At 36.0% G+C, this 27,575-nt stretch overlaps 1 protein-coding gene across 2 annotated transcripts in view; it reads left to right on the top strand.

Moving 5' to 3' along the window:
• The window catches only part of LOC149777685 (protein O-mannosyl-transferase 1-like), a 72,705-nt gene extending 45,929 nt beyond the window's left edge, over window positions 1–26,776 (top strand). For both annotated transcript variants that reach the window (XM_089938728.1, XM_089938729.1), the window contains exons 14-19: window positions 790–882; window positions 1,917–2,031; window positions 6,615–6,832; window positions 11,197–11,323; window positions 19,195–19,372; window positions 20,855–26,776. In XM_089938728.1, the coding sequence (XP_089794854.1) occupies window positions 790–882; window positions 1,917–2,031; window positions 6,615–6,832; window positions 11,197–11,323; window positions 19,195–19,372; window positions 20,855–21,038 (915 nt within the window). In that variant the 3' untranslated portion in view covers window positions 21,039–26,776. The remainder of the gene's footprint in view (window positions 1–789; window positions 883–1,916; window positions 2,032–6,614; window positions 6,833–11,196; window positions 11,324–19,194; window positions 19,373–20,854) is intronic.
• The last annotated feature ends 799 nt before the right edge of the window (window positions 26,777–27,575 follow it).

Below are 27,575 nucleotides of genomic sequence, written 5' to 3'. Positions count from 1 at the left end.
AGTTGTGTTAGAAACATAATTTTTCATTGGCTATTTGACTCGCACATGAGCAGAAGGGCAAAAGTTGGACTTCTTTTTTTTTTGTTCCCTTTTTTTTGGTGCTAAACGGAGCCATTATTTTTTTTATGGAGACCACTCTTTATTCCAAATGCCCATCTTATCCTACTTTTTGCAAAGGCTCATCTGTCTGCTTGCAGTTCAAACTGGTTTGCCTTAGATCTGAGACCAAAAAGTCTAAAATCCTGACACAAAATGTGATTACGACCACTTGCAGATTTTGTGTAAAAAAAAGTCGGGTCCAAAAAATGAGGTTTTTCTATCTCTATTTTGTAGTGCAACTAGATATTCCAGATTATTTGGTATCGTTGTAGAGCTACATCTGTCTACCTTTCTATAATACCACCCACTTGAGTGTATCATGCATGACCATGATGCTACAGAGCTCGGCAGTAGGCTACTACCTCCTGCCCCATGAAGTCATCGCTAGGAATTAATGTGTTAATAATACCAAGAATGACCATTTCCCATAATGTGATGTCCTGATTGTTTTCCTCATTGTTTAAATTTACACCTTATGACAAAAATAAAATACACCCTATTCATGGAGTGGGCTTATTACAGCATTCATCCCCTGATGGGACAAGACCAATCAATTTATCAACAAGTATGGAGTGGGCTTATTATTAGATAAAGGATATCCTTTGTTAACTTTTGCACACAGTTTATATAAATGGGATTGGAGTTTAGTATTGGATAAATTTGATATAAATATTTTTTGTTTTATTGCAGGAAATCGTAAATCGAGATGGAGGAGATGACAAATGGCAAACTATCAAAAGTCACGTACGTCTTGTCCATGTCAATACATCACAGGCATTGAAGGTATGGAAGTGTTACTTTTTGTAGCACTTTGTTGGGAATAATAGCTCAAAGAAATCAGTTCTAGATCTGTTGTATATAAATATATGCTGATATTCTGCCATTGAGAGGAAATTCCATTAAGTCCTTTGCAGTAACTCAAATGCTGCTTAGAGAGGTCATGCAGACTATCATTTGACTGGTTTCATGAAAGCACTTCTTGTATTCTTTTGTTTTTATAACTTAAGCTTTCTTTGAATGCTGATTTTCAAACACACAGAATCAAGGAATGGCTGAAAAATCGGGGTCCTTCCCTACCAACCCAGAAACTTGGCTTTTGGCTTCTGAGTTATAACGTGGAATTTATAATTTATATATGTAACTGACTTTGATGTCAATCGTATAGCAATGGGACTGATTTCTTAGGTTATAGCTTGTAAAAATTAATTTCATTTTCTCTCTCTCTTTCTCTCTCTCTCTCTCTCTTTATATCCATATATATATATATATATATACAGACATATATACACTATTAACATATTCTTTGTAATCTCCTTCTTACAAGTGCAATTTTAGTTCAGATTGGATCAGTCCTGATTTTATCATATATTCATAATGCCAAATGATTTCTTACTTTCCAAGGAGACATCTTCAGACATATTAGGAATACACAATGACATCAACACCCTCCCCCGGTCTTCCCCCCTCCCCATGTGTCCTTTGAATTGCCATATGTGATATATTTCCTTTCTTAATACAGGTTTTGTGGCAAGTTTATAAGAAATGCATTTAATAATGAGACACCAAATGTTTGAAATTAGAAGTATAGCTTAAACAATTTATCAGCCTAAAATTTATCAGGGGAAGTAAATCCATGATTATCAGGGGAAATAAATCCAGGATTATCAGGGGAAATTAATCCATCTTAGCCTGCATTATTCTTGTACTTTATGACATTAAAAATCTGTTTGCCAGTGACAACTGAAATTGGGGTGCAGATCTCCCTGTTGACATGCAAGCTTTTGTCTCTCCATTAGAGACCATCACTAATTTTTCAGATGACAGGAAAGCAGTTGCCAGAATGGGGCTTCCATCAGCTGGAAGTGGCAACAGACCGCCTAGTTAACCAGGACTCCACCATCTGGAATGTGGAGGAACACAGATACACTCGCAGTATGTATTGACAGCTGCATGCAGTTTTAAAGCTTAATCTTTATGATAACTGATGGCTGTTCATAAATGACCTTGACCTTGGTTTGGCTTAGATGATGGAATATTTTTATTACATTTCATCCCCTGGTATTTAATACAAGAGAATTATCATTATGTCTGTCTGTCTGTAAACACATTCCATGATATTACTATCAAGCCATTCAGAACTATGGTATACTTATTAGACTGGTGACCCAGCTGTGCATTGTGATATTCTTCACTTTAAGTATTTTTAATGTATTTATTCATTTGTTTATCCATCCATCCATTATTGACATTTGAATTTCTGGGGAAAAACTCCCAAACCATTGAAGATATCCATATATATATATATATATATATATATATATATATATATATATATATATATATATATATATATATATATATATGAAACATGGACTAGTGGTTTAGATTTGCCTTTGCTATTCAGAGTTCCTCAATTTATTATTTTAATATTTGTACCCATTTGTCCTCCATCTATTATCCATATTTCCAATGAATATGTATCTGTTTAAAATTGGGTTCCTTTATTAGACTGGTGTTGTAAATATGTCTTTGCTATTCATAATTGTTCAGTTTCAGTATTTTAAAGGTTTTTTTCCATTTTCATTTCATCCATCCATCCTGACACTTTTGCTTTCAGGAAAAGTACAATATTCAAGATATCTCCTTGCAGCTTGATACGCTTATTAGACTAGTGTTAGGAATTCTTCAGGTTAAAGATTTTCTGTGGTTCATTGGTTCGAATGCTAATCATTCAGGTTTTTCTTTCTGCTTCTTAGATGTTACCTTACATTAGGAGTCCATTCAGTACTTGCAAATCCAGCCCTCATAGCTAAAAATAATATTATAAAACATCTTTGCTCAGTTGGCAACAGTGATGCTAAATTGTTGTCTATTTTCCTTGAAAGGAAGTTGCCCAAGAGTAGTCTTCACTTGGATACAGATATCATTGCCACATACCCTGTAGTTGTAAATAGGTATGCACACTTCTTACTAAATGATAAGATAAGATTTATTTAACATGGGCACACTTCTTACGAGGGTGCCTCGATTGGCTGAGTGGTCTAAAGCACTCACCATTCGAGATCACTGCCATCTCACCTCTGTCTGCGTGGGTTCGAGTCTCAGATTCGGCTAACGTGGGTACGTGAGAAAGTTTGCTAGTAGCTTTTCATGGGTCGGTGGTTCTTCCCAGGTTCATTCTCCACCATTTATACTGGCTGCCATGTATAGCCAATCTTGTACTGAAAAATGGCATTAAACCCCACTACAACAACAACAACTTCTTACAGTATTAGATTAGATTTGTTTAACACTTTTTACGATATGATAAGATTTATCTAACATAACTACACTTCTTATGATAAGATATATTATAATATGATAAGATTTATTTAATGTTGGCACACTTCTTACGATATGATAAGATGAGTTTTTTTTAATGTTGGCACACTTCAAACGATGTGATACCATGAGATTTTTTTCTAGTTGGCACACTTCTTACGATATGATGCAATGATATGATATGATTAGATTTATTTAACATTGGCACACTTCTTACAATAAGATGAGATTTATTTAACCTTCCCACACTTCTTACAATAAGATGAGATTTATTTAATGTTTGCACTATTCTTACGATATGATAAGATGAGATTTATTTAACATTGGCACATATTTACGATATGATAAGATGAAATTTATTTAACGTTGGCACGATTTAAAGCAACAGTTCAGCATAAGCTCTAATGACCTTCTTACTGACAACCAAGTTATTAAAACAAGCATGATTTTCAGGACAAATCAACAGAGCATAATTAATAGATACAACTGGACAGAACACAACACGTAACTTGAAACATGAGCAAGCAAAGCTTTTTAAAAAGGCATTGATTAAAAGCAAATTTACTATCTGGATAAATTAAAACCACAATTTAGGATTTCAAAAAGAGTATTGGTAAAATTTAAAATTGCAGAAGCACCAAATTAAGACAATATAAACATGCTGCATTGCAGCTCATGCCTTACATCAAGAAAGAAAAGAGCTAACAGTAGGGCACTTGACAGTACATAAGACAAGGACATGAACAAGACAGTAGGGCACTTGACAGTACATAGACAAGGACATGAACAAGACAGTAGGGCACTTGATAGTACATAAGACAAGGACATGAACAAGACAGTAGGGCACTTGACAGTACATAAGACAAGGACATGAACAAGACAGTAGGGCACTTGATAGTACATAAGACAAGGACATCAACAAGACAGTAGGACACTTGATAGTACATAAGGCAAGGACATGAACAAGACAGTAGGGCACTTGATAGTACATAAGACAAGGACATCAACAAGATAGTAGGGCACTTGATAGTACATAAGGCAAGGACATGAACAAGACAGTAGGGCACTTGATAGTACATAAGTCATGGACATGAACAAGACAGTAGGGCACTTGATAGTACATAAGACAAGGACATCAACAAGACAGTAGGGCACTTGATAGTACATAAGGCAAGGACATGAACAAGATAGTAGGGCACTTGACAGTACATAAGACAAGGACATGAACAAGATAGTAGGGCACTTGATAGTACATAAGACAAGGACATGAACAAGACAGTAGGGCACTTGATAGTACATATGACAAGGACATGAACAGATCACCGTCATACAATAGATCACCATCATACAACAGATTACCATCATACAACAGATCACCATCATACAACAATTTAACGTCATACAACAGATCACCATCATACAACAATTTAACGTCATACAACAGATTACCATCATACAATGCAACAGATTACCATCATAAACAGATCACCATCATCATACAATAGATCACCATCATACAACAGATTACCATCATACAACAGATCACCATCATCATACAGTAGATTACCATCATACAAAAGATACCATCATACAACAGATCACCATCATACAACAGATTACCATCATACAACAGATCACCATCATACAACAATTTAACATCATACAACAGATTACTGTCATACAGTACAACAGATCACCATCATACAATAGATCACCATCATACAACAGATCACCATCATACAATAGATCACCATCATACAACAGATTACCATCATACAATAGATCACCATCATACAACAGATTACCATCATACAACAGATCACCATCATACAATAGATCACCATCATACAACAGATCACCATCATACAACAGATTACCATCATACAACAGATCACCATGAAACTTATGGTTTTAGAGTTAAAAGGTCATAGTCATGGTCACTGAGGCGAGTTATTCTCACAAGTCAAATTCTAATTTGCTGATCCATTCAGATTTAACTTGTACCACTCACTGCTGCAGCTGTAGTTAATATCTTATTAAAACATTGACTAGATCAGGTGTTTAATGAAATTTCAAGACATTGGGGTCAAAAAAGAAGCAGCTTTTAGCACAAATTTCAAACATGTTGCATAGGAAATAGTTATCATTACTTTTAGCATTATTTAATAATGCTATGTATTTTAACAGAAATGTTTTTTAACATGACATGTATTTTAACATGACGTGTATTTTAACATGACATGTATTTTAATATGACATTTATTTTAACATGACATGTATTTTAATATGACATGTATTTTAACATGACATGTATTTTGACATTGTATTTTAACATGACATGTATTTTAATATGACATGTATTTTAGTATGACATGTATTTTAACATGACATGTATTTTAACATGACATACATTTTAACATGACATGTATTTTAATATGACAAGTATTTTAGTATGACATGTATGTAAGAGTTTAACGTTGTTTTTTCTGAGTTTATCATGGTATAAACTGTCAGTTGCTGATTCACACAGCAAATAACGCCCAAAGGGCGTTATGTAAGCTGTGTGAGTCGGCAACTGACAGTTTATACCACGATAAACTCAGAAAAAACGTTAAACTCTTATAATTGAAATTCAATTATTCCTTATGTTATTTTGTTTGCATCATTAAAAATAGAAATCTTAATTGAGCGTAGTAATACATGTTTGGGTTTTTTCTGTTGCGTAGCTATATATAGCACTTGAGATTGTCCTGCTTGATCGTAATAAGGTCATCATAATACCAGTCCTTCAACCAATGGAAGCCAAATTTATTCAATTATTTTTTTTTTAAAAATGTAAGAATGTTGTTTTTCTTTAATGCTTACTTCGTGTCTGCCTTCACTGGCAGTGTTTATCTTATGCTGTACACGTGACTCTATTTATAGAAGTGGAAAAGTAGTTCTCCTTACAGTTCATACAGAAATGAATGCAATTCATTTTGATCACGTGGTAACATTCTAACCAATGGAAATGTTACTTTCCTGTACCAGCTACTGGCATTGCAATTATTTTAATATGAAGTATTTTCACATGACATGCATTTTAACATGACATGTATTTTAATATGACATGTATTTTAGTATGACATGTATTTTAACATGACATGTATTTTAATATGATGTATTTTAACATGGCATGTATTTTAACATGACAGCCCTAGACAAGGATGGTCAGATCCGTGATCTTAGTCAGGCTGAGATGATTCCCCTGGAGCCAACTCATCTTTCCTTCTGGGACAAGTTCCTGGAGTTACAGTACCGCATACTCTTCATCCAGGGGGACGCTGAGATGGAGCATAAGTACAGCTCTACCCCACTGGACTGGCCTCTTAGTAGCAAAAACCTGGCATACTGGATGCATCCAGTCACTAATGTAAGCGAATTTCCAAACCAGTTCCATCGTCCAACCTATATCGACCACTCCCATGCCCTCTCCATGCACATGTATCTCAGTAGGAATAATTCAATATACTGGATGCGTCAAGTCACTAAAATTAAGTAAAACTATATAAAAAACAAGTCCTACAAACAACATCAAGTACAACTCTGCCCTCTCCCTCTAGTGGTACCTGAGCTACAAAGACCTATCATACAGGATGATTAAGTCGCTGAAATGTAAGTAAAACTCTAAACAACTCCAGTCCTACAACCAACATTAACTTCACCCCTACCTGGGCTAGGAACTGGTACCTCAGATTCAAATACCATTTATAAAGCATGCATCCAGTCACTAAAGCAAGTAAAACCCAACATCACCGTAGTTCTTCAATCCAAATCAATCATATCCCTTCCTTCTGTCAAGACTGGTAGCTCATAATGCAAAAAGCTTGCCAGAAAACTTGAATGATGTAGTTTTCTTTTATTTTCTTTACTTATTATGAGCATGTACTGACAGCTTAAATAGTGACGTACAGACTAACAACCTAAATAGTGACAGACAGACAACTTAAATAATAACACAGAGTGACAACTTAAATAGTGACATAAACTTGTATCATAAATAGCGACACATAACTGACAACCTGAATAGTACACACAGACTAAAAACTCAAGTAGTGACACTGTCTGACAACTTAAATTGTGTCTCACAGACTGACAATAGAAATAGTGACAGAGTGGCAACTTAAATAGTGACACATGAACTGACAACCTGAATAGTGACACACTGACAACTTAAATAGTGACACACTTATTGACAACTTAGTGATGCACAGACTGACAGCTTTAATAGTGACACACAGACTGACAACTTAGTGATATACAGACTAACAACCTGAATAGTGATACACAGACTGACAGCTTAAATAGTGACACACTGGCTGACAACTTAAATAGAAACTCACAGAGTGACAACTTAAATAGTGACACAGACTGACAACTTAAATAGTGACACTTGAACCGATAACCTGAATAGTAGTAACTCATAGACTGACATGTTAAATAGTGACACAAAGACTGACATGCTAAATAGTGACACATAGACTGACAACTTAAATACCGACACTGACTGGCAACTTAAATAGTGACACACCATCTGATAACCTGAATAATGACACACAGACTGACAACTTAATTAGTGACACACATAATAACAACTTAAATAGTGACCAACTGACTGATAACCTAAATAGTGAAACACAGATTAAAGAGTGACACACACTTTAACATTTTGATTTCACACATATCTTTTTTGCAACAAGAATCGTTTAGAATACCCTTTAAAAAAACCTATAAAATTACTTTAAACTTGCTTGATTTAAACTGTCCATACATTTTTGTATTCATTTTGATAATTCCTGGAAAGAAATAATAAAATTACGCAACAGGTATATATACTTTCCATATATTCTACATTTTCCCCATGTTATTTCAGACCCAAATTCATCTGTTAGGTAACCTTGTGTCTACATTTTCCCATGTTATTTCAGGCTCAGATTCATCTGTTAGGTAACCTTGTGTCTACATTTTCCCATGTTATTTCAGACCCAAATTCATCTGTTAGGTAACCTTGTGTCTACATTTTCCCCATGTTATTTCAGACCCAAATTCATCTGTTAGGTAACCTTGTGTCTACATTTTCCCATGTTATTTCAGGCTCAGATTCATCTGTTAGGTAACCATGTGTCTACATTTTCCCATGTTATTTCAGGCTCAAATTCATCTGTTAGGTAACCATGTGTCTACATTTTCCCATGTTATTTCAGGCTCAAATTCATCTGTTAGGTAACCTTGTGTCTACATTTTCCCATGTTATTTCAGACCCAGATTCATCTGTTAGGTAACCATGTATCTACATTTTCCCATGTTATTTCAGACCCAAATTCATCTGTTAGGTAACCTTTTGTCTACATTTTCCCATGTTATTTCAGGCCCAAATTCATCTGTTAGGTAACCATGTATCTACATTTTCCCATGTTATTTCAGACCCAAATTCATCAGTTAGGTAACCATGTATCTACATTTCCCCATGTTATTTCAGACCCAAATTCATCTGTTAGGTAACCTTGTGTCTACATTTCCCCATGTTATTTCAGACCCAAATTCATCTGTTAGGTAACCTTTTGTCTACATTTTTCCATGTTATTTCAGGCTCAAATTCATCTGTTAGGTAACCATGTGTCTACATTTTCCCATGTTATTTCGGACCCAAATTCATCTGTTAGGTAACCATGTGTCTACATTTTCCCATGTTATTTCAGGCTCAGATTCATCTGTTAGGTAACCTTGTGTCTACATTTTCCCATGTTATTTCTGACCCAATTTCATCTGTTAGGTAACCATGTGTCTACATTTTCCCATGTTATTTCAGACCCAAATTCATCTGTTACATAACCTTGTATCTACATTTTTCCATGTTATTTCAGGCTCAAATTCATCTGTTAGGTAACTATGTGTCTACATTTTCCCATGTTATTTCAGACCCAAATTCATCTGTTAGGTGACCATGTGTCTACATTTTCCACATGTTATTTCAGACCCAAATTCATCTGTTACATAACCTTGTGTCTACATTTTTCCATGTTATTTCAGGCTCAGATTCATCTGTTAGGTAACCTTGTGTCTACATTTTTCCATGTTATTTCAGACCCAAATTCATCTGTTAGGTAACCATGTATCTACATTTTCCCATGTTATTTCAGACCCAATTTCATCTGTTAGGTAACTATGTGTCTACATTTTCCCATGTTATTTCAGACCCAAATTCATCTGTTAGGTGACCATGTGTCTACATTTTCCCCATGTTATTTCAGACCCAAATTCATCTGTTACATAACCTTGTGTCTACATTTTTCCATGTTATTTCAGGCTCAGATTCATCTGTTAGGTAACCTTGTGTCTACATTTTTCCATGTTATTTCAGACCCAAATTCATCTGTTAGGTAACCATGTATCTACATTTTCCCATGTTATTTCAGACCCAAATTCATCTGTTAGGTAACCTTGTGTCTACATTTCCCCATGTTATTTCAGACCCAAATTCATCTGTTAGGTGACCATGTGTCTACATTTTCCCCATGTTATTTCAGACCCAAATTCATCTGTTACATAACCTTGTGTCTACATTTTTCCATGTTATTTCAGGCTCAAATTCATCTGCTAGGTAGCCATGTGTCCACATTTTCCCATGTTATTTCAGACCCGAATTCGTCTGTTAGGTGACCATGTGTCTACATTTTCCCCATGTTATTTCAGACCCAAATTCATCTGTTACATTACCTTGTGTCTACATTTTTCCGTGTTATTTCAGGCTCAAATTCATCTGTTAGGTAACCTTGTGTCTACATTTTCCCATGTTATTTCAGACCCAAATTCATCTGTTAGGTAACCATGTGTGTACATTTTCCCATGTTATTTCAGACCCAAATTCATCTGTTAGGTAACCATGTGTCTACATTTTCCCCATGTTATTTCAGACTCAAATTCATCTGTTAGGTAACCTTGTGTCTACATTTTCCCATGTTATTTCAGACCCAAATTCATCTGTTAGGTAACCTGTGTCTACATTTTCCCACGTTATTTCAGGCTCAGATTCATCTGTTATGTAACCTTGTGTCTACATTTTCCCATGTTATTTCAGACCCAAATTCATCTGTTAGGTAACCTTGTGTCTACATTCTCCCATGTTATTTCAGGCTCAGATTCATCTGTTAGGTAACCTTGTGTCTACATTTTCCCATGTTATTTCAGACCCAAATTCATCTGTTAGGTAACCTTGTGTCTACATTCTCCCATGTTATTTCAGGCTCAAATTCATCTGTTAGGTAACCTTGTGTCTACATTTTCCCATGTTATTTCAGACCCAAATTTATCTGTTAGGTAACCATGTGTCTACATTTTCCCATGTTATTTCAGACCCAAATTCATCTGTTAGGTAACCTTGTGTCTACATTTTCCCATGTTATTTCAGACTCAGATTCATCTGTTAGGTAACCTTGTGTCTACATTTTCCCATGTTATTTCAGACCCAAATTCATCTGTTAGGTAACCTTGTGTCTACATTTTCCCATGTTATTTCAGGCTCAGATTCATCTGTTAGGTAACCTTGTGTCTACATTTTCCCATGTTATTTCAGGCTCAAATTCATCTGTTAGGTACCCTGTGTCTACATTTTCCCATGTTATTTCAGGCTCAAATTCTTCTGTTAGGTAACCCTGTGTCTACATTTTCCCATGTTATTTCAGGCTCAAATTCATCTGTTAGGTAACCCTGTGTCTACATTTTCCCATGTTATTTCAGGCTCAAATTCATCTGTTAGGTAACCCTGTGGTGTGGATAGCTGGAACTATCAGTGTCATCATCTATGCAGGGCTATTTTTCTTCTATCTGATGAGGCAAAAGAGAGGGTTTCAGGATTTACCCATGAGTGAGTATAAAGTTTTATGTACTGCCTTAGAAAATTATTCATTATTCCATTAAAGTCGCTTCTGTTAGATTCTGATTTTCAGGTCAGACAAAATTTTATATAACTGAACTTCATGGGGGCCCCTAGTGGCCAAGTGGTCTAAAGTGCTCACCATTACGTATCATTGCCATCTCACCTTTGCATGGGTTCGAGTCTCAGGTTCAACTAATGTGGGTATGTGAGAAAGCTTGCAAGTAACACTCGTGGGTCAGTGGTTCTTCCTGGGGTTTCTCGGGTTCTTCCTCCACCATTTATACTGTCTGCCATGTATAGATTATATTGTGCTGAAAAGTGGCATTAAACCCTACAACAACAACAACTGAACTTCATCTTCTCCACAGATGTATCGTGATCCCAGAATGCTTGTAATTCCTGATTATAATTATTTTGTAAAAGTCTAACTGAGCACTTGGTTCACAACAACTTGAGAATATTCACTAGTCAGAAATTATGTCCATTTACTGTATCTCCAATTCACGTTTTATAAAATCTAGAAAGTTATATCACCCTGATTCATCAATAAAAATCTGGAAATCTATAAATCACCCTGATCTATCTGAAAAAAATCTAGAAAGTTATGGCAAACTGTGAACAGTCTGATTCACCCAATAAAATTCTAAAAAGCTATCAAAGCAAAAGTACCCACTGAATATTATGCATTGGTAGAAAAACTTTTTTCTGCAGACATTCTGTATGTAATGTGCAAGACATCAAAATTGGATGAGTACCAAGTCTTTACAGTCCTTGCTACAGACATTCTGTATGTAATGTGCAAGACATCAAAATTGGATGAGTACCAAGTCTTTACAGTCCTTACTATAGACATTCTGTATGTAATGTGCAAGACATTAAAGTTGGATGAGTACCAAGTCTTTACAGTCCTTACTATTGACATTCTGTATGTAATGTGCAAGACATTACAGTTGGATGAGTACCAAGTCTTTACAGTCCTTGCTGCAGACATTATGTATGTAAATGTGCAAGACATGAGAATCAGATGATTACCAAGACTTTACAGTCCTTACTACAGGCATTCTGTATGTAATGTGCAAGACATCAAAATTGGACGAGTACCAAGTCTTTACAGTCCTTGCTGCAGTCATTCTGTATGTAATGTGCAAGACATCAAAATTGGATGAGTACCAAGTCTTTACAGTCCTTACTATAGACATTCTGTATGTAATGTGCAAGACATTAAAGTTGGATGAGTACCAAGTCTTTACAGTCCTTGCTATAGACATTCTGTATGTAATGTGCAAGACATCAAAGTTGGATGAGTACCAAGTCTTTACAGTCCTTACTATAGACATTCTGTATGTAATGTGCAAGACATCAAAGTTGGATGAGTACCAAGTCTTTACAGTCCTTACTACAGACATTCTGTATGTAATGTGCAAGACATCAAAGTTGGATGAGTACCAAGTCTTTACAGTCCTTGCTGCAGACATTATGTATGTAATGTGCAACACATGAGAATCAGATGATTACCAAGTCTTTACAGTCCTTACTACAGTCATTCTGTATGTAATGTGCAAGACATCAAAGTTGGATGAGTACCATGTCTTTACAGTCCTTGCTGCAGACATTCTGTATGTAATGTGCAAGACATCAAAATTGGATGAGTACCAAGTCTTTACAGTCCTTACTACAGACATTCTGTATGTAATGTGCAAGACATCAAAGTTGGATGAGTACCATGTCTTTACAGTCCTTGCTATAGACATTCTGTATGTAATGTGCAAGACATCAAAGTTGGATGAGTACCAAGTCTTTACAGTCCTTACTACAGACATTCTGTATGTAATGTGCAAGACATCAAAGTTGGATGAGTACCAAGTCTTTACAGTCCTTACTATAGACATTCTGTATGTAATGTGCAAGACATCAAAATTGGATGAGTACCAAGTCTTTACAGTCCTTACTATAGACATTCTGTATGTAATGTGCAAGACATCAAAGTTGGATGAGTACCAAGTCTTTACAGTCCTTACTATAGACATTCTGTATGTAATGTGCAAGACATCAAAGTTGGATGAGTACCAAGTCTTTACAGTCCTTACTACAGACATTCTGTATGTAATGTGCAAGACATTAAAGTTGGATGAGTACCATGTCTTTACAGTCCTTACTACAGTCATTCTGTATGTAATGTGCAAGACATTAAAGTTGGATGAGTACCAAGTCTTTACAGTCCTTGCTACAGACATTCTGTATGTAATGTGCAAGACATCAAAGTTGCATGAGTACCATGTCTTTACAGTCCTTGCTGCAGACATTCTGTATGTAATGTGCAAGACATCAAAATTGGATGAGTACCAAGTCTTTACAGTCCTTGCTGCAGACATTATGTATGTAATGTGCAAGACATGAGAATCAGATGATTACCAAGTCTTTACAGTCCTTACTACAGGCATTCTGTATGTAATGTGCAAGACATCAAAGTTGGATGAGTACCAAGTCTTTACAGTCCTTGCTGCAGACATTCTGTATGTAATGTGCAAGACATCAAAGTTGGATGAGTACCAAGTCTTTACAGTCCTTGCTACAGACATTCTGTATGTAATGTGCAAGACATCAAAGTTGCATGAGTACCATGTCTTTACAGTCCTTGCTGCAGACATTCTGTATGTAATGTGCAAGACATCAAAATTGGATGAGTACCAAGTCTTTACAGTCCTTGCTGCAGACATTATGTATGTAATGTGCAAGACATGAGAATCAGATGATTACCAAGTCTTTACAGTCCTTACTACAGGCATTCTGTATGTAATGTGCAAGACATCAAAATTGGATGAGTACCATGTCTTTACAGTCCTTACTACAGACATTCTGTATGTAATGTGCAAGACATCAAAGTTGGATGAGTACCATGTCTTTACAGTCCTTACTATAGACATTCTGTATGTAATGTGCAAGACGTTAAAGTTGGATGAGTACCAAGTCTTTACAGTCCTTACTATAGACATTCTGTATGTAATGTGCAAGACATCAAAGTTGGATATATACCAAGTCTTTACAGTCCTTACTATAGACATTCTGTATGTAATGTGCAAGACATCAAAGTTGGATATATACCAAGTCTTTACAGTCCTTGCTATAGACATTCTGTATGTAATGTACAAGACATTAAAGTTGGATGAGTACCAAGTCTTTACAGTCCTTGCTATAGACATTCTGTATGTAATGTGCAAGATGTTAAAGTTGGATGAGTACCAAGTCTTTACAGTCCTTACTATAGACATTCTGTATGTAATGTGCAAGACGTTAAAGTTGGATGAGTACCAAGTCTTTACAGTCCTTGCTGCAGACATTCTGTATGTAATGTGCAAGACATCAAAGTTGGATATATACCAAGTCTTTACAGTCCTTGCTGCAGACATGCTGTATGTAATGTGCAAGACATCAAAACTGGATCAGTACCAATCATGTATGCTGGTGGCCTAGTGGTTAGAGCATCCGCCTCGGATGTGGGAGGTCGTGGGTTCAAACCCCAGAGAAAAATGATACTAGCAGCTGCCTCGCTTGGTGCTCAGCTTTTAGATGTTAGTGTTAGGACTGATCAGAATGATGTGACTGGGTGGGACACAGAGGCGTAGCTGGGGGGGGCAGGGGGGTACACATGTCCCTGGGTGCCAAGGTACAGGGGCGCCAAAATGAGGCTTACAACGTTACATTATAATAAGTAAACAAGGGTAATATTCAAAAATGTGATTAAACGGGGAGGGGGCTGGGGCACCAATTTTATAGTTCGTCCCCGGGCGCAAAATATCATAGCTACGCCTCTGGTGGGACATCATGTGACTGGGTGGGACATCATGCTATACATCTGCAGCATGATGCCTTAGTGCTAGACATCATGATGTGACTGGGTGGGATATCGTGCTATACATCTGCAGCATGATGCCTCAGTGCTAGACATCACTATAAACTGTCATACTACAGACATCGTAACAATATGACTGAAAATGTTTTAAAGCTCCGTTAAAAATCCAAAACACCTACACATCCACACCCATTCCTTTATGGCTTTTCTCAATGTATTCAAATGTGTCACCTGGTGAGAAAAATTACCGTACCTTTTTTTTTTTAAATCACGTTAAATCACTAAGATAAACTGTTGGGGAAAATTCTGAAGCATTCCTATTGTTATGTCTCTAATTCCAGATTTTAAAACTGGCACTTCTACAACTAGTAGTTATTATCCAGTGACAGATGCAAATAGAATAGTTATATTTACTAATTTCATTTTAAATGTGTGAAACATGTTGAGTAAGTTCTAACTACCATACCAAGGCCTTCATGTGGTGTAAATTAGTACAGTGAGCACTGAGTAAGTTCTAACTACCATACCAAGGCCTTCATGTGGTGTAAATTAGTACAGTGAGCACTGAGTAAGTTCTAACTACCATACCAAGGCCTTCATGTGGTGTAAATTAGTACAGTGAGCACTGAGTAAGTTCTAACTACCATACCAAGGCATTCATGTGATGTAAATTAATACAGTGAGTACTGAGTAAGTTCTAACTACCATACCAAGGCATTCATGTGATGTAAATTAGTACAGTGGACATGGACTGAGTAAGTTCTAACTACCATACCAAGGCCTTCATGTGATGTAAATTAGTACAGTGGACATGGACTGAGTAAGTTCTAACTACCTTACCAAGGCCTTCATGTGATGTAAATTAGTACAGTGAGCGCTGAGTAAGTTCTAACTACCATACCAAGGCCTTCATGTGATGTAAATTAGTACAGTGAGCGCTGAGTAAGTTCTAACTACCATACCAAGGCCTTCATGTGATGTAAATTAGTACAATGAGTACTAAGTTCTACCTACCTTACCAAGGCCTTCATGTGATGTAAATTAGTACAATGAGTACTAAGTTGTACCTACCATACCAAGGCCTTCATGTGATGTAAATTAGTACAGTGAGCGCTGAGTAAGTTCTAACTACCATACCAAGGCCTTCATGTGATGTAAATTAGTACAATGAGCACTGAGTAAGTTCTAACTACCTTACCAAGGCCTTCATGTGATGTAAATTAGTACAATGAGTACTAAGTTCTACCTACCTTACCAAGGCCTTCATGTGATGTAAATTAGTACAGTGAGTACTAAGTTCTAACTACATTACCAAGGCCTTCATGTGATGTTATTTAGTACAGTGAACACAGACTGAGTAAATGCTAGCTACCATACCAAGGCCTTCATGTGATGTAAATTAGTATAGTGGGCACATATTTAAATCCTGTTTATAATACTGTTTCTAGTAAAGATGTGTTATAGGGATAAGTGACTTTTGAAAACTTGCAGGTTTTATGCTCAAGGTTATTAAATTGGATAATCTCGTGTACATAATCAGGTGTTATTATATATGTTCTTAAATTGGATAATCCCATCTACACAGGCAGGTGTTATGCTATATGTTCTTAAATTGGATACTCCCATCTACACAGGCAGGTGTTATGCTATATGTTCTTAAATTGGATACTCCCATCTACACAGGCAGGTGTTATGCTATATGTTCTTAAATTGGATACTCCCATCTACACAGGCATGTGTTAGACTAAATGTTATTAAATTGGATACTCTCTTGAACTTTGACAGGTGTTAGACTAAATGTTATTAAATTAGATACTATCTTGAACTTTGACAGGTGTTAGACTAAAGGTTTTTAATTTGGATATTCTCATGTAGATTGGCAGATGTTATTTTAAAGGTTATTAAAGTCAACAAATCTTTGCACACCGGCAAGTGTTATACTTTAAGTTATTAAATCAGATACTCTCATTCAAATGTTGTACTAAATGTTGTGAAATTGTATATCCTCATGTACATTGGCAGGTGTTATGTTAAAGGTTATTAAATTCAGCAAATCTTTGCACACCGGCAAGTGTTATACTTTAAGTTATTAAATCAGATACTCTCATGCAAATGTTGTACTAAATGTTGTGAAATTGTATATCCTCATGTACATTGGCAGGTGTTATGATAAAGGTTATTAAATTGGATATGGATTATGCATATGGATAATATTCAGCCTTTTAAGTGATAACTGTGTTTAGGTTTATGTATGAAATATACCTCCACATAGCCAACATGATGGCTTTCTAAAATTTTCATTTACCCTGCACTGTCTCCACATCACCAGCATGATGGCTTTCATAAATATTCATTTACCCTGCACTGTCTTCACATCACTAGCATGATGGCTTTCATAAATTTTCATTTACCCTGCAATGTCTCCACATCACCAGCATGATGGCTTTCATAAATTTTCATTTACCCTGCACTGTCTTCACATCACCAGCGTGATGGCTTTCATAAATTTTCATTTACCCTGCACTGTCTCCACATCACCAGCATGATGGCTTTCATAAATTTTCATTTACCCTGCAATGTCTCCACATCACCAGCATGATGGCTTTCATAAATTTTCATTTACCCTGCAATGTCTCCACATCACCAGCATGATGGCTTTCATAAATTTTCATTTACCCTGCACTGTCTTCACATCACCAGCATGATGGCTTTCATAAATTTTCATTTACCCTGCACTGTCTCCACATCACCAGCATGATGGCTTTCATAAATTTTCATTTACCCTGCACTGTCTCCACATCACCAGCATGATGGCTTTCATAAATTTTCATTTACCCTGCACTGTCTTCACATCACCAACATTGATGGCTTTCATAAATTTTCATTTACCCTGCACTGTCTCCACATCACCAACATTGATGGCTTTCATAAATTTTCATTTACCCTGTACTGTCTCCACATCACCAACATGATGGCTTTCATAAATTTTCATTTACCCTGCACTGTCTTCACATCACCAGCATGATGGCTTTCATAAATTTTCATTTATCCTGCACTGTCTCCACATCACCAGCATGATGGCTTTCATAAATTTTCATTTACCTGCACTGTCTTCACATCACCAGCATGATGGCTTTCATAAATGTTCATTTACCCTGCACTGTCTCCACATCACCAGCATGATCTCATAAATTTTCATTTACCCTGTACTGTCTCCACATCATCAGCATGATGGCTTTCATAAATTTTCATTTACCCTGCACTGTCTTCACATCACCAGCATGATGGCTTTCATAAATTTTCATTTACCCTGCACTGTCTTCACATCACCAGCATGATGGCTTTCATAAATTTTCATTTACCCTGCACTGTCTCCACATCACCAGCATGATGGCTTTCATAAATTTTCATTTACCCTGCACTGTCTCCACATCACCAGCATGATGGCTTTCATAAATTTTCATTTACCCTGCACCGTCTTCACATCACCAGCATGATGGCTTTCATAAATTTTCATTTACCCTGCACTGTCTCCACATCACCAGCATGATGGCTTTCATAAATTTTCATTTACCCTGCACTGTCTCCACATCACCAGCATGATGGCTTTCATAAATTTTCATTTACCCTGCACTGTCTTCACATCACCAGCATGATGGCTTTCATAAATATTCATTTACCCTGCACCGTCTCCACATCACCAGCATGATGGCTTTCATAAATTTTCATTTACCCTGCACTGTCTCCACATCACCAGCATGATGGTTTTCTAATATTTTCATTTACCCTGCACTGTCTCCACATCACCAACATGATGGCTTTCTAATATTTTCATTTACCCTGCACTGTCTCCACATCACCAACATCATGACATTCTGACATTTTCATTTACCCTGCACTGTCTTCACATCACCAGCATGGATCGCTTTATAAAATTTTCATTTACCCTGCACTATTTCCACATCACCAACCTAGAAAGCTATTTTTTTAATTCAATACTTTATTGCAGATGAATGGCATCGGTTTGTTTTCATTGGGGACTTGCTTGTCACTGGATATCTGCTACACTACCTGCCATTTTTCCTAACAGATAGTACTTTGTTCCTGCACAATTATCTCCCCTGTGTGATCTTCAAGGTTCTGGCTTTGGCAGCTGTGATAGATCACCTGGATGTTATTTTGTATAGGTGAGTGATGGACTCAACTTTCTGCTTAAGCCCTGCAATTCACTGCTATGTCTAATCATTTAAGCAGATTTATGCTTTATAAGATGTTTTATTGACTCAAATCTCCTTAAAACATATGCTGTTACCATTTGAGGAAAGTACGAAATCACTCAGTAGAGTAATATCTGCAACATACTATAATAATATGAAATATTGTATATTTAATGTGCATAATATGATAAAAATTAAAGGCGGTGAAGGGGTGCAGAATTTTCCATAAATCATTATGTTCCGTGTGCTACATTCAGAATTCAGAATTTTTAATTTTTTTGATTGAAATGATAATAATAATTCTGCATTAGAGTATACAGTGCTGTCTGACCTAATTAGCTAATGACATATGGGACTAATGATATCTAGAGTGTACCATTTTACTATTTGGCATAATTACTAAGGACTTAATTTACAAACAACACACACTGCTCCGGTGGCCTTGTGGTTAGAGCATCCACCTCGGATTTGGGAGGTTGCGGGTTCGAATCCCCAGCCGAGTCATACCAAATACTTATAAAAATAGTACTAACAACTGCCTCACTAGGCACTCAGCATTAAGAGGTTATTGTTAGGACAGGTTGGCTAAGTGTCAGGAAAATGTAGTTGGGTGGGACATTATGCTACATGTCTGCTGCACGATACCTCATTGCTAGACATCACTATAAACTGCCACAGTATGGACATCGTAGCGATATGACTGAAACATTGTTAAAGCTACATTAAAAATCCAAGTCATACACACACACACAGAGATGTGTACCATATTAGTATTTTTCCTAATTAGCTAATGACATAAGGGAATGTACCATATTATTCTTTGACCTAATTAGCCAATGATGTATGTTATTTGACCTGATTAGTTCTTGATATATGCGACTGCACCATGTTACCTCTTGACCTAATTACTAATGACATATGAGACTGCACCATGTTACCTCTTGACCTAATTACTAATGACATATGAGACTGTACCATGTTACCTCTTGACCTAATTACTAATGACATATGAGACTGTACAATGTTACCTCTTGACCTAATTACTAATGACATGAGACTGCACCATGTTACCTCTTGATCTAATTACTAATGACATATGAGACTGTACCATGTTACCTCTTGATCTAATTACTAATGACATATGAGACTGTACCATGTTACCTCTTGACCTAATTACTAATGACATATGAGACTGTACCATGTTACCTCTTGACCTAATTACTAATGACATATGAGACTGTACCATGTTACTGTTTGAGCTGATGTAGTGTATAATAACTTCCTTTTAAGATTTTTGGAGTGGGTGGGTGTTGAGATAGAACTAATAAGAGCATTTGTAAAATGCATAATAATTTCCCTAATAGTGTTTGGTTGGAGAACATTGAATCTTTGTTTTGACCTAGCAGCTATTTAATAAACTTGTTCATTCATAATGTTTTCTATCATACCCAGGGTTCCCCATGGCTCTGTGATAGTGCGCTACATCATTCTCGCACTCTTGGTGACTGCATCCTGGACATTTTACAAGTTATCTGTTTTTACATACGGTAATGTGGACCTCACAGCGGAGCAGATAACCAGTCTAGCTTGGAGAGAATCTTGGGATTTTCTAGTTCACTTAAGGGTTGGTTTCTAGTCAAGCAAATCATAAGCAGCAAAACCACATGCATTGTTAGGAAAGCTGTGCTTTTATTTACTTGTTAACAGTAAGTTATATATTATAATATTTCATGTCAACAATTGACTATGAACTTGTGACCTATCTTTGTTTGCGTTGACCATTACTTGACATTTCTTTTTTCAGGGATCAAAAACTGCCTTAATTTTTAGCAGAATAGTTTTATTTATACTACTGAAGCTGACCAAAATTGTTGTAATTTGTTTGTATTGCTTGTTAAAATTTTGTTTCAAATTTGTTAGAACATTTAAATCAAGCGTAATACCCAAAGGTTTCTTTCTTATGTTTAGTTTATTGGTTTTTCTGACTTTGTCACATACTCAGTCTGTGTTACTCTGATCTGAATTTTTTTGTCTGAAAGAAGTTTTTGTTTCTAAGAGTGGGTCATTTCCTCATATCTAAATGAATAAGAAGATTTTTATAATGTTCTTGCAAATTTCCTTGTTTTCTTTCCCTTCTCCCCATTTTTTCCCATTCTTCTGCCCATTTGTTCAGCCCTATGAAGTGTAATAGCATGATTGCACAAAAATACATCCTAGGCCATTTCAGTTTGGTAGGAATATGTGTATCCTAGGCCATTACAATTTGGTAGGAATGTGTCTCCTAGGCCATTACAATTTGGTAGGAATATATGTATCCTAGGCCATTACAGTTTGGTAGGAATATATGTATCCTAGGCCATAACAATTTGGTAGGAATATGTGTATCCTAGGCCATTACAATTTGTATCCTAGGCCATTACAATTTGGTTGGAATATTTGTATCCTAGGCCATTACAATTTGGTAAGAGTATTTGTATCCTAGGCCATTACAGTTTGGTAGGAATATATGTATTCTAGGCCATTACAATTTGGTAGGATCATTTGTATCCTAGGCCATTATAGTTTGGTAGGAATATTTGTATCCTAGCCCATAACAATTTGGTAGGAATATTTGTATCCTAGGCCATTACAATTTGGTAGGAATATGTGTATCCTAGGCCATTACAATTTGTATCCTAGGCCATTACAATTTGGTAGGAATATTTGTATCCTAGGCAATTACAATTTGGTAGGAATATGTGTCTCCTAGGCTATTACAATTTGTTTCTTAGGCCATTACAGTTTGGTAGGAATATTTGTATCCTAGGCCATTACAGTTTGGTAGGAATATATGTATCCTAGGCCATTACAATTTGGTAGGAATATATGTATCCTAGCCCATTAAAATTTGGTAGGAATATATGTATCCTAGGCCATTACAATTTGGTAGGAATATGTGTATCCTAGGCCATTACAGTTTGTATCCTAGGCCATTACAATTTGGTAGGAATATTTGTATCTTAGGCCATTACAATTTGGTAGGAATGTGTGTATCCTAGGCCATTACAGTTTGTATCCTAGGCCATTACAATTTGGTAGGAATATTTGTATCTTAGGCCATTACAATTTGGTAGGAATATTTGTAGCCTAGGCCATTACAGTTTGGTAGGAATATATGTATCCTAGGCCATTACAATTTGGTAGGAATATTTGTATCCTAGGCCATTACGGTTTGGTAGGAATATATGTATCCTAGGCCATTACAATTTGGTAGGAATATTTGTATCCTAGGCCATTACGGTTTGGTAGGAATATTTGTATCCTAGGCCATTACGGTTTGGTAGGAATATGTGTCTCCTAGACCATTACAATTTGGTTGGAATATTTGTATCCTAGACCATTACAATTTGGTAGGAATATTTGTATCCTAGGCCATTACAATTTGGTTGGAATATTTGTATCCTAGGCCATTACGGTTTGGTAGGAATATGTGTATCCTAGGCCATTACAGTTTGGTAGGAATATTTGTATCCTAGGCCATTACAATTTGGTAGGAATATTTGTATCCTAGGCCATTACAGTTTGGTAGGAATATGTGTATCCTAGGCCATTACAGTTTGGGATGAATATTTGTCTCCTAGACCATTACAATTTGGTAGGAATATGTGTATCCTAGGCCATTACAGTTTGGGATGAATATTTGTATCTTAGGCCATTACAATTTGGTAGGAATATTTGTAGCCTAGGCCATTACAGTTTGGTAGGAATATATGTATCCTAGGCCATTACAATTTGGTAGGAATATTTGTAGCCTAGGCCATTACAGTTTGGTAGGAATATATGTATCCTAGGCCATTACAATTTGGTAGGAATATTTGTATCCTAGGCCATTACGGTTTGGTAGGAATATTTGTATCCTAGGCCATTACGGTTTGGTAGGAATATGTGTCTCCTAGACCATTACAATTTGGTTGGAATATTTGTATCCTAGGCCATTACAGTTTGGTAGGAATATGTGTATCCTAGGCCATTACAGTTTGGGATGAATATTTGTCTCCTAGACCATTACAATTTGGTAGGAATATGTGTATCCTAGGCCATTACAGTTTGGGATGAATATTTGTCTCCTAGACCATTACAATTTGGTAGGAATATGTGTATCCTAGGCCATTACAGTTTGGTAGGAATATCTGTATCCTAGGCCATTACAATTTGGTAGGAATATTTGTATCCTAGGCCATTACAGTTTGGTAGGAATATGTGTATCCTAGGCCATTACAGTTTGGGATGAATATTTGTCTCCTAGACCATTACAATTTGGTAGGAATATGTGTATCCTAGGCCATTACAGTTTGGGATGAATATTTGTATCTTAGGCCATTACAATTTGGTAGGAATATTTGTAGCCTAGGCCATTACAGTTTGGTAGGAATATATGTATCCTAGGCCATTACAATTTGGTAGGAATATTTGTAGCCTAGGCTATTACAGTTTGGTAGGAATATATGTATCCTAGGCCATTACAATTTGGTAGGAATATTTGTATCCTAGGCCATTACGGTTTGGTAGGAATATGTGTATCCTAGGCCATTACAGTTTGGGATGAATATTTGTCTCCTAGACCATTACAATTTGGTAGGAATATTTGTATCCTAGGCCATTACAGTTTGGAATGAATATTTGTGTCCATATGTGGATGACCTGAATAGATGCTTGGACTACTATTGCAATTGATCATATTTTACTCTTTTTGAAACTTGTTGTACTTGGACTTTTTGACATGGTTAAACATAAACCACCCGAGTTAGACCAATAAAAGTCTGCATGTTTTTATGTATAGATGATCTGATTAGATTCTCATTTTGTTACATGGATTTTTTAAAAAAAAAACTTTTCTAACTTTTGTAAGCTGTTTGATGTTTTTTTCTTCTATGTATTGCAGTGGTAACGTAAATGTTTTACAAAAACACAGATCTTGTTTTACCTTATTATTATCCTGTTTCAAAACGTTACAACTTAAAGAGGATGTTTTACCTTATTAGTATCCTGTTTCAAAAACTTAGAGGTTGTTTTACCTTATTAGTATCCTGTTTCATAAAGTTACAACTTAAAGAGGTGTGTATCAGATGAGTGTTTTAGTATCAAGATGTGATCAATTTACAAAAAGTGCAGACCGCTTATTATACCTGTGCATAAGCAGTTCACCTCTAAAACTCCTCAACCTCATTGTCCCCTTGTAGTAAATGTATTTAAAGGTTGAAGCAGTTTAGCATGATAGTTGTACGTTGCAACTAAAGATTATTTAAGGACTGTAAAAACAAATCTGCAAATTTTCAATGGCTTTAACATTTCAGATCATACTTAAATATAACCCTTATATGTGGACATTTACTTTAATGGTTGGAGATCAGATTATAAGTAACTACAATTCTTAAGGTGGTCATATTGTAAGTAACTGTGCAATCATATAGGAGGTCAGGTTGGAAGTAACTGTACAACCTAAATGATGTCATAATATAAGTAACTGCAGATAGGTACAGGAGATCAGATTGTAAGTTGCAGTACAACCCTTAATGAGGTCAGACTGTAAGTAACTTTATAACCTAAATGAGATCAAAGTGTAAGTAACTGCGTAACCATACAGAAAGTCGTATTTTAGGTAACTGTACAACCTAAAGGAGGTCTTATTGTAAGTAACTGTACAACCTAAAGGGGGTAAGATTGTAAGTAACTACAACCTAAAGGAGATCCTATTGTAAGCTGTACAACCTAAAGGAGGTCCTGTTGTAAGTAACGATCCAACCTAAAAGAGGCCAGATTGTATGATTACAATGTAATGGAGGTCCTGTTGTAAGTAACTATACAAATTAAAGAAGGCTGGATTGTGAGTGTACAACCTAAAGGAGATCCTGTTGTAAGTATACAACCTAAAGGAGGTCCTGTTTTAAGTTACTTTGCAACCTAAAGGAGATCCTGTTGTAAGTATACAACCTAAAAGAGATCAGATTGTAAGTATACAACCAAAAAGAAGTCAGATTGTAAGTAACTTTACAACCAAAAGGAGGTAAGATTGTAAGTATATGAACACCCTAAAGGAGGTCAGATTATAAGTAACTGTACAACTTACTGGAGGTCATATTGTAAGTAACTGTACAGCCTAAAGGAGGTCCTATTGTAAGTAACTGTACAGCCTAAAGGAGGTCATGTTGTAAGTAACTATACAACCTAAAGGAGGCCAGATTGTAAGTATAAAACCTAAAGGAAGTCCTGGTGTAAGTAACTGTACAACCTAAAGAAAGTCCTGTTGTAACTATACAACCTAAATAAGGTCAGATTATAACTATACAACCTAAAGGAAGTCAGATTGTAAGTATACAACCTAATGGAGGTCAGATGGGTAGCATTAAAATAGCTAGTACTTTATTTTCCTAACACACAGTTAGACATAAGGGTGCCAACTCTAGAACAGAAATGGCTTGGATTTATCCTCATGTATCACTATGTGACAATGAATTTAATCTCCATGTAAATGATGTATCACAATGTGACAATGAATTTAATCTCCTTGTAACTGATGTATCACAATGTGACAATGAATTTAATCTCCATGTAAATGATGTATCACAATGTGACAATGAATTTAATCTCCTTGTAACTGATGTATCACTATGTGACAATGAATTTAATCTCCATGTAAATGATGTATCACAATGTGACAATGAATTTAATCTCCATGTAAATGATGTATCACAATGTGACAATGAATTTAATCTCCAAGTAAATGATGTATCACAATGTGGGAATGAATTTAATCTCCATGTAAATGATGTATCACTATGTGACAATGAATTTAATCTCCAAGTAAATGATGTATCACAATGTGACAATGAATTTAGTCTCCATGTAAATGATGTATCACAATGTGACAATGAATTTAATCTCCATGTAAATGATGTATCACAATGTGACAATGAATTTAATCTCCAAGTAAATGATGTATCACAATGTGACAATGAATTTAATCTCCATGTAAATGATGTATCACAATGTGACAATGAATTTAATCTCCATGTAAACGATATATCACTATGTGACAATGAGTTTAGTCTCCATTTGAATTGTTTTTTAAAACTTAAATCAAATTTAGATTTTTTTTTTACAAGTATTGAAAACAATCTCAATCACATTGTTATTCTTTGCTTTTGTTTTTAATTATTTTTTAAAAATTTCTTTTGCCACATTGGAGTTTTGTATAATTTCCTTGCATTTTCTATGATGCCATATAATTTCATATGCTGCCATAAAGTTATTATATATCAGTGGAATTTCATGCTTTGGAACAGGGTATGATAATAATTCCACCTTTTCATTGTAGAATATAGTTCCTTTTACTCATTTTGTTTCTTTTATTCTTTGCATCTCTACAAAGAATATATTATTTTCTTTATCCATTTGGGCCAAAATGATCCAAGCAAAATAAATTGCTAAAATACTATGTCTTATAAAGAAATAATTAACTAAAAAGAACCACTTTTTTCAGTGTTTTTTCTAAGATTTGTTTTGGATGGTAAGAACACTTGGAGTTTTTAATTGTCACCGTCCATATAGGGGCCACTAACAATGCCTGAAAATTGGCCAACACCACAGTTCCTGAAAACTGGCCTATACTAAAGTACCAGAAAACTGGCCTACACTACAGTGCCTGAAAAATAGCCAACACCACAGTGCCTGAACACTGGCCTACACTAGTGCCAGAAAACTGGCCTACACTACAGCGCCAGAAAATTGGCCTACACCACAGTGCATGAAAACTGGCCTACATCTCAGTGCCTGAAAACTGGCCTACACTACAGTGCTAGACAACTGGCCTACACTACAGTGCCAGACAACTGGCCTATGCTACAGTGCCAGACAACTGGTCTATGCTACAGTGCCTGACAACTGGCCTACACTACATTGCCTGACAATTGGCCTACACTATGGTGCCTGACAACTGGCCTACATCACAGTGCCTGAAAACCGACCTACACTACAGTACCTGGAAACTGGCCTACACTACAGTGCATGAAAACTGGCCTACACTACAGTGCCAGACAACTGGCCTAAATATGTAACTTTAATGTAGGATCAGACTGACAAGGTTAAGTTTGTATGCCCCTGCCTCATTTGTGGGAGGGTATACAGAGTTGTTGTA

This window comes from Sinohyriopsis cumingii, chromosome 17 (genome assembly GCF_028554795.1).
Source record: "Sinohyriopsis cumingii isolate HCF-2022 chromosome 17, ASM2855479v2, whole genome shotgun sequence".
Classification (NCBI taxonomy): domain Eukaryota; kingdom Metazoa; phylum Mollusca; class Bivalvia; order Unionida; family Unionidae; genus Sinohyriopsis; species Sinohyriopsis cumingii.
Note: the sequence above shows the minus strand (reverse complement) of the source record. Positions and strands in the feature narration are given on the sequence as shown.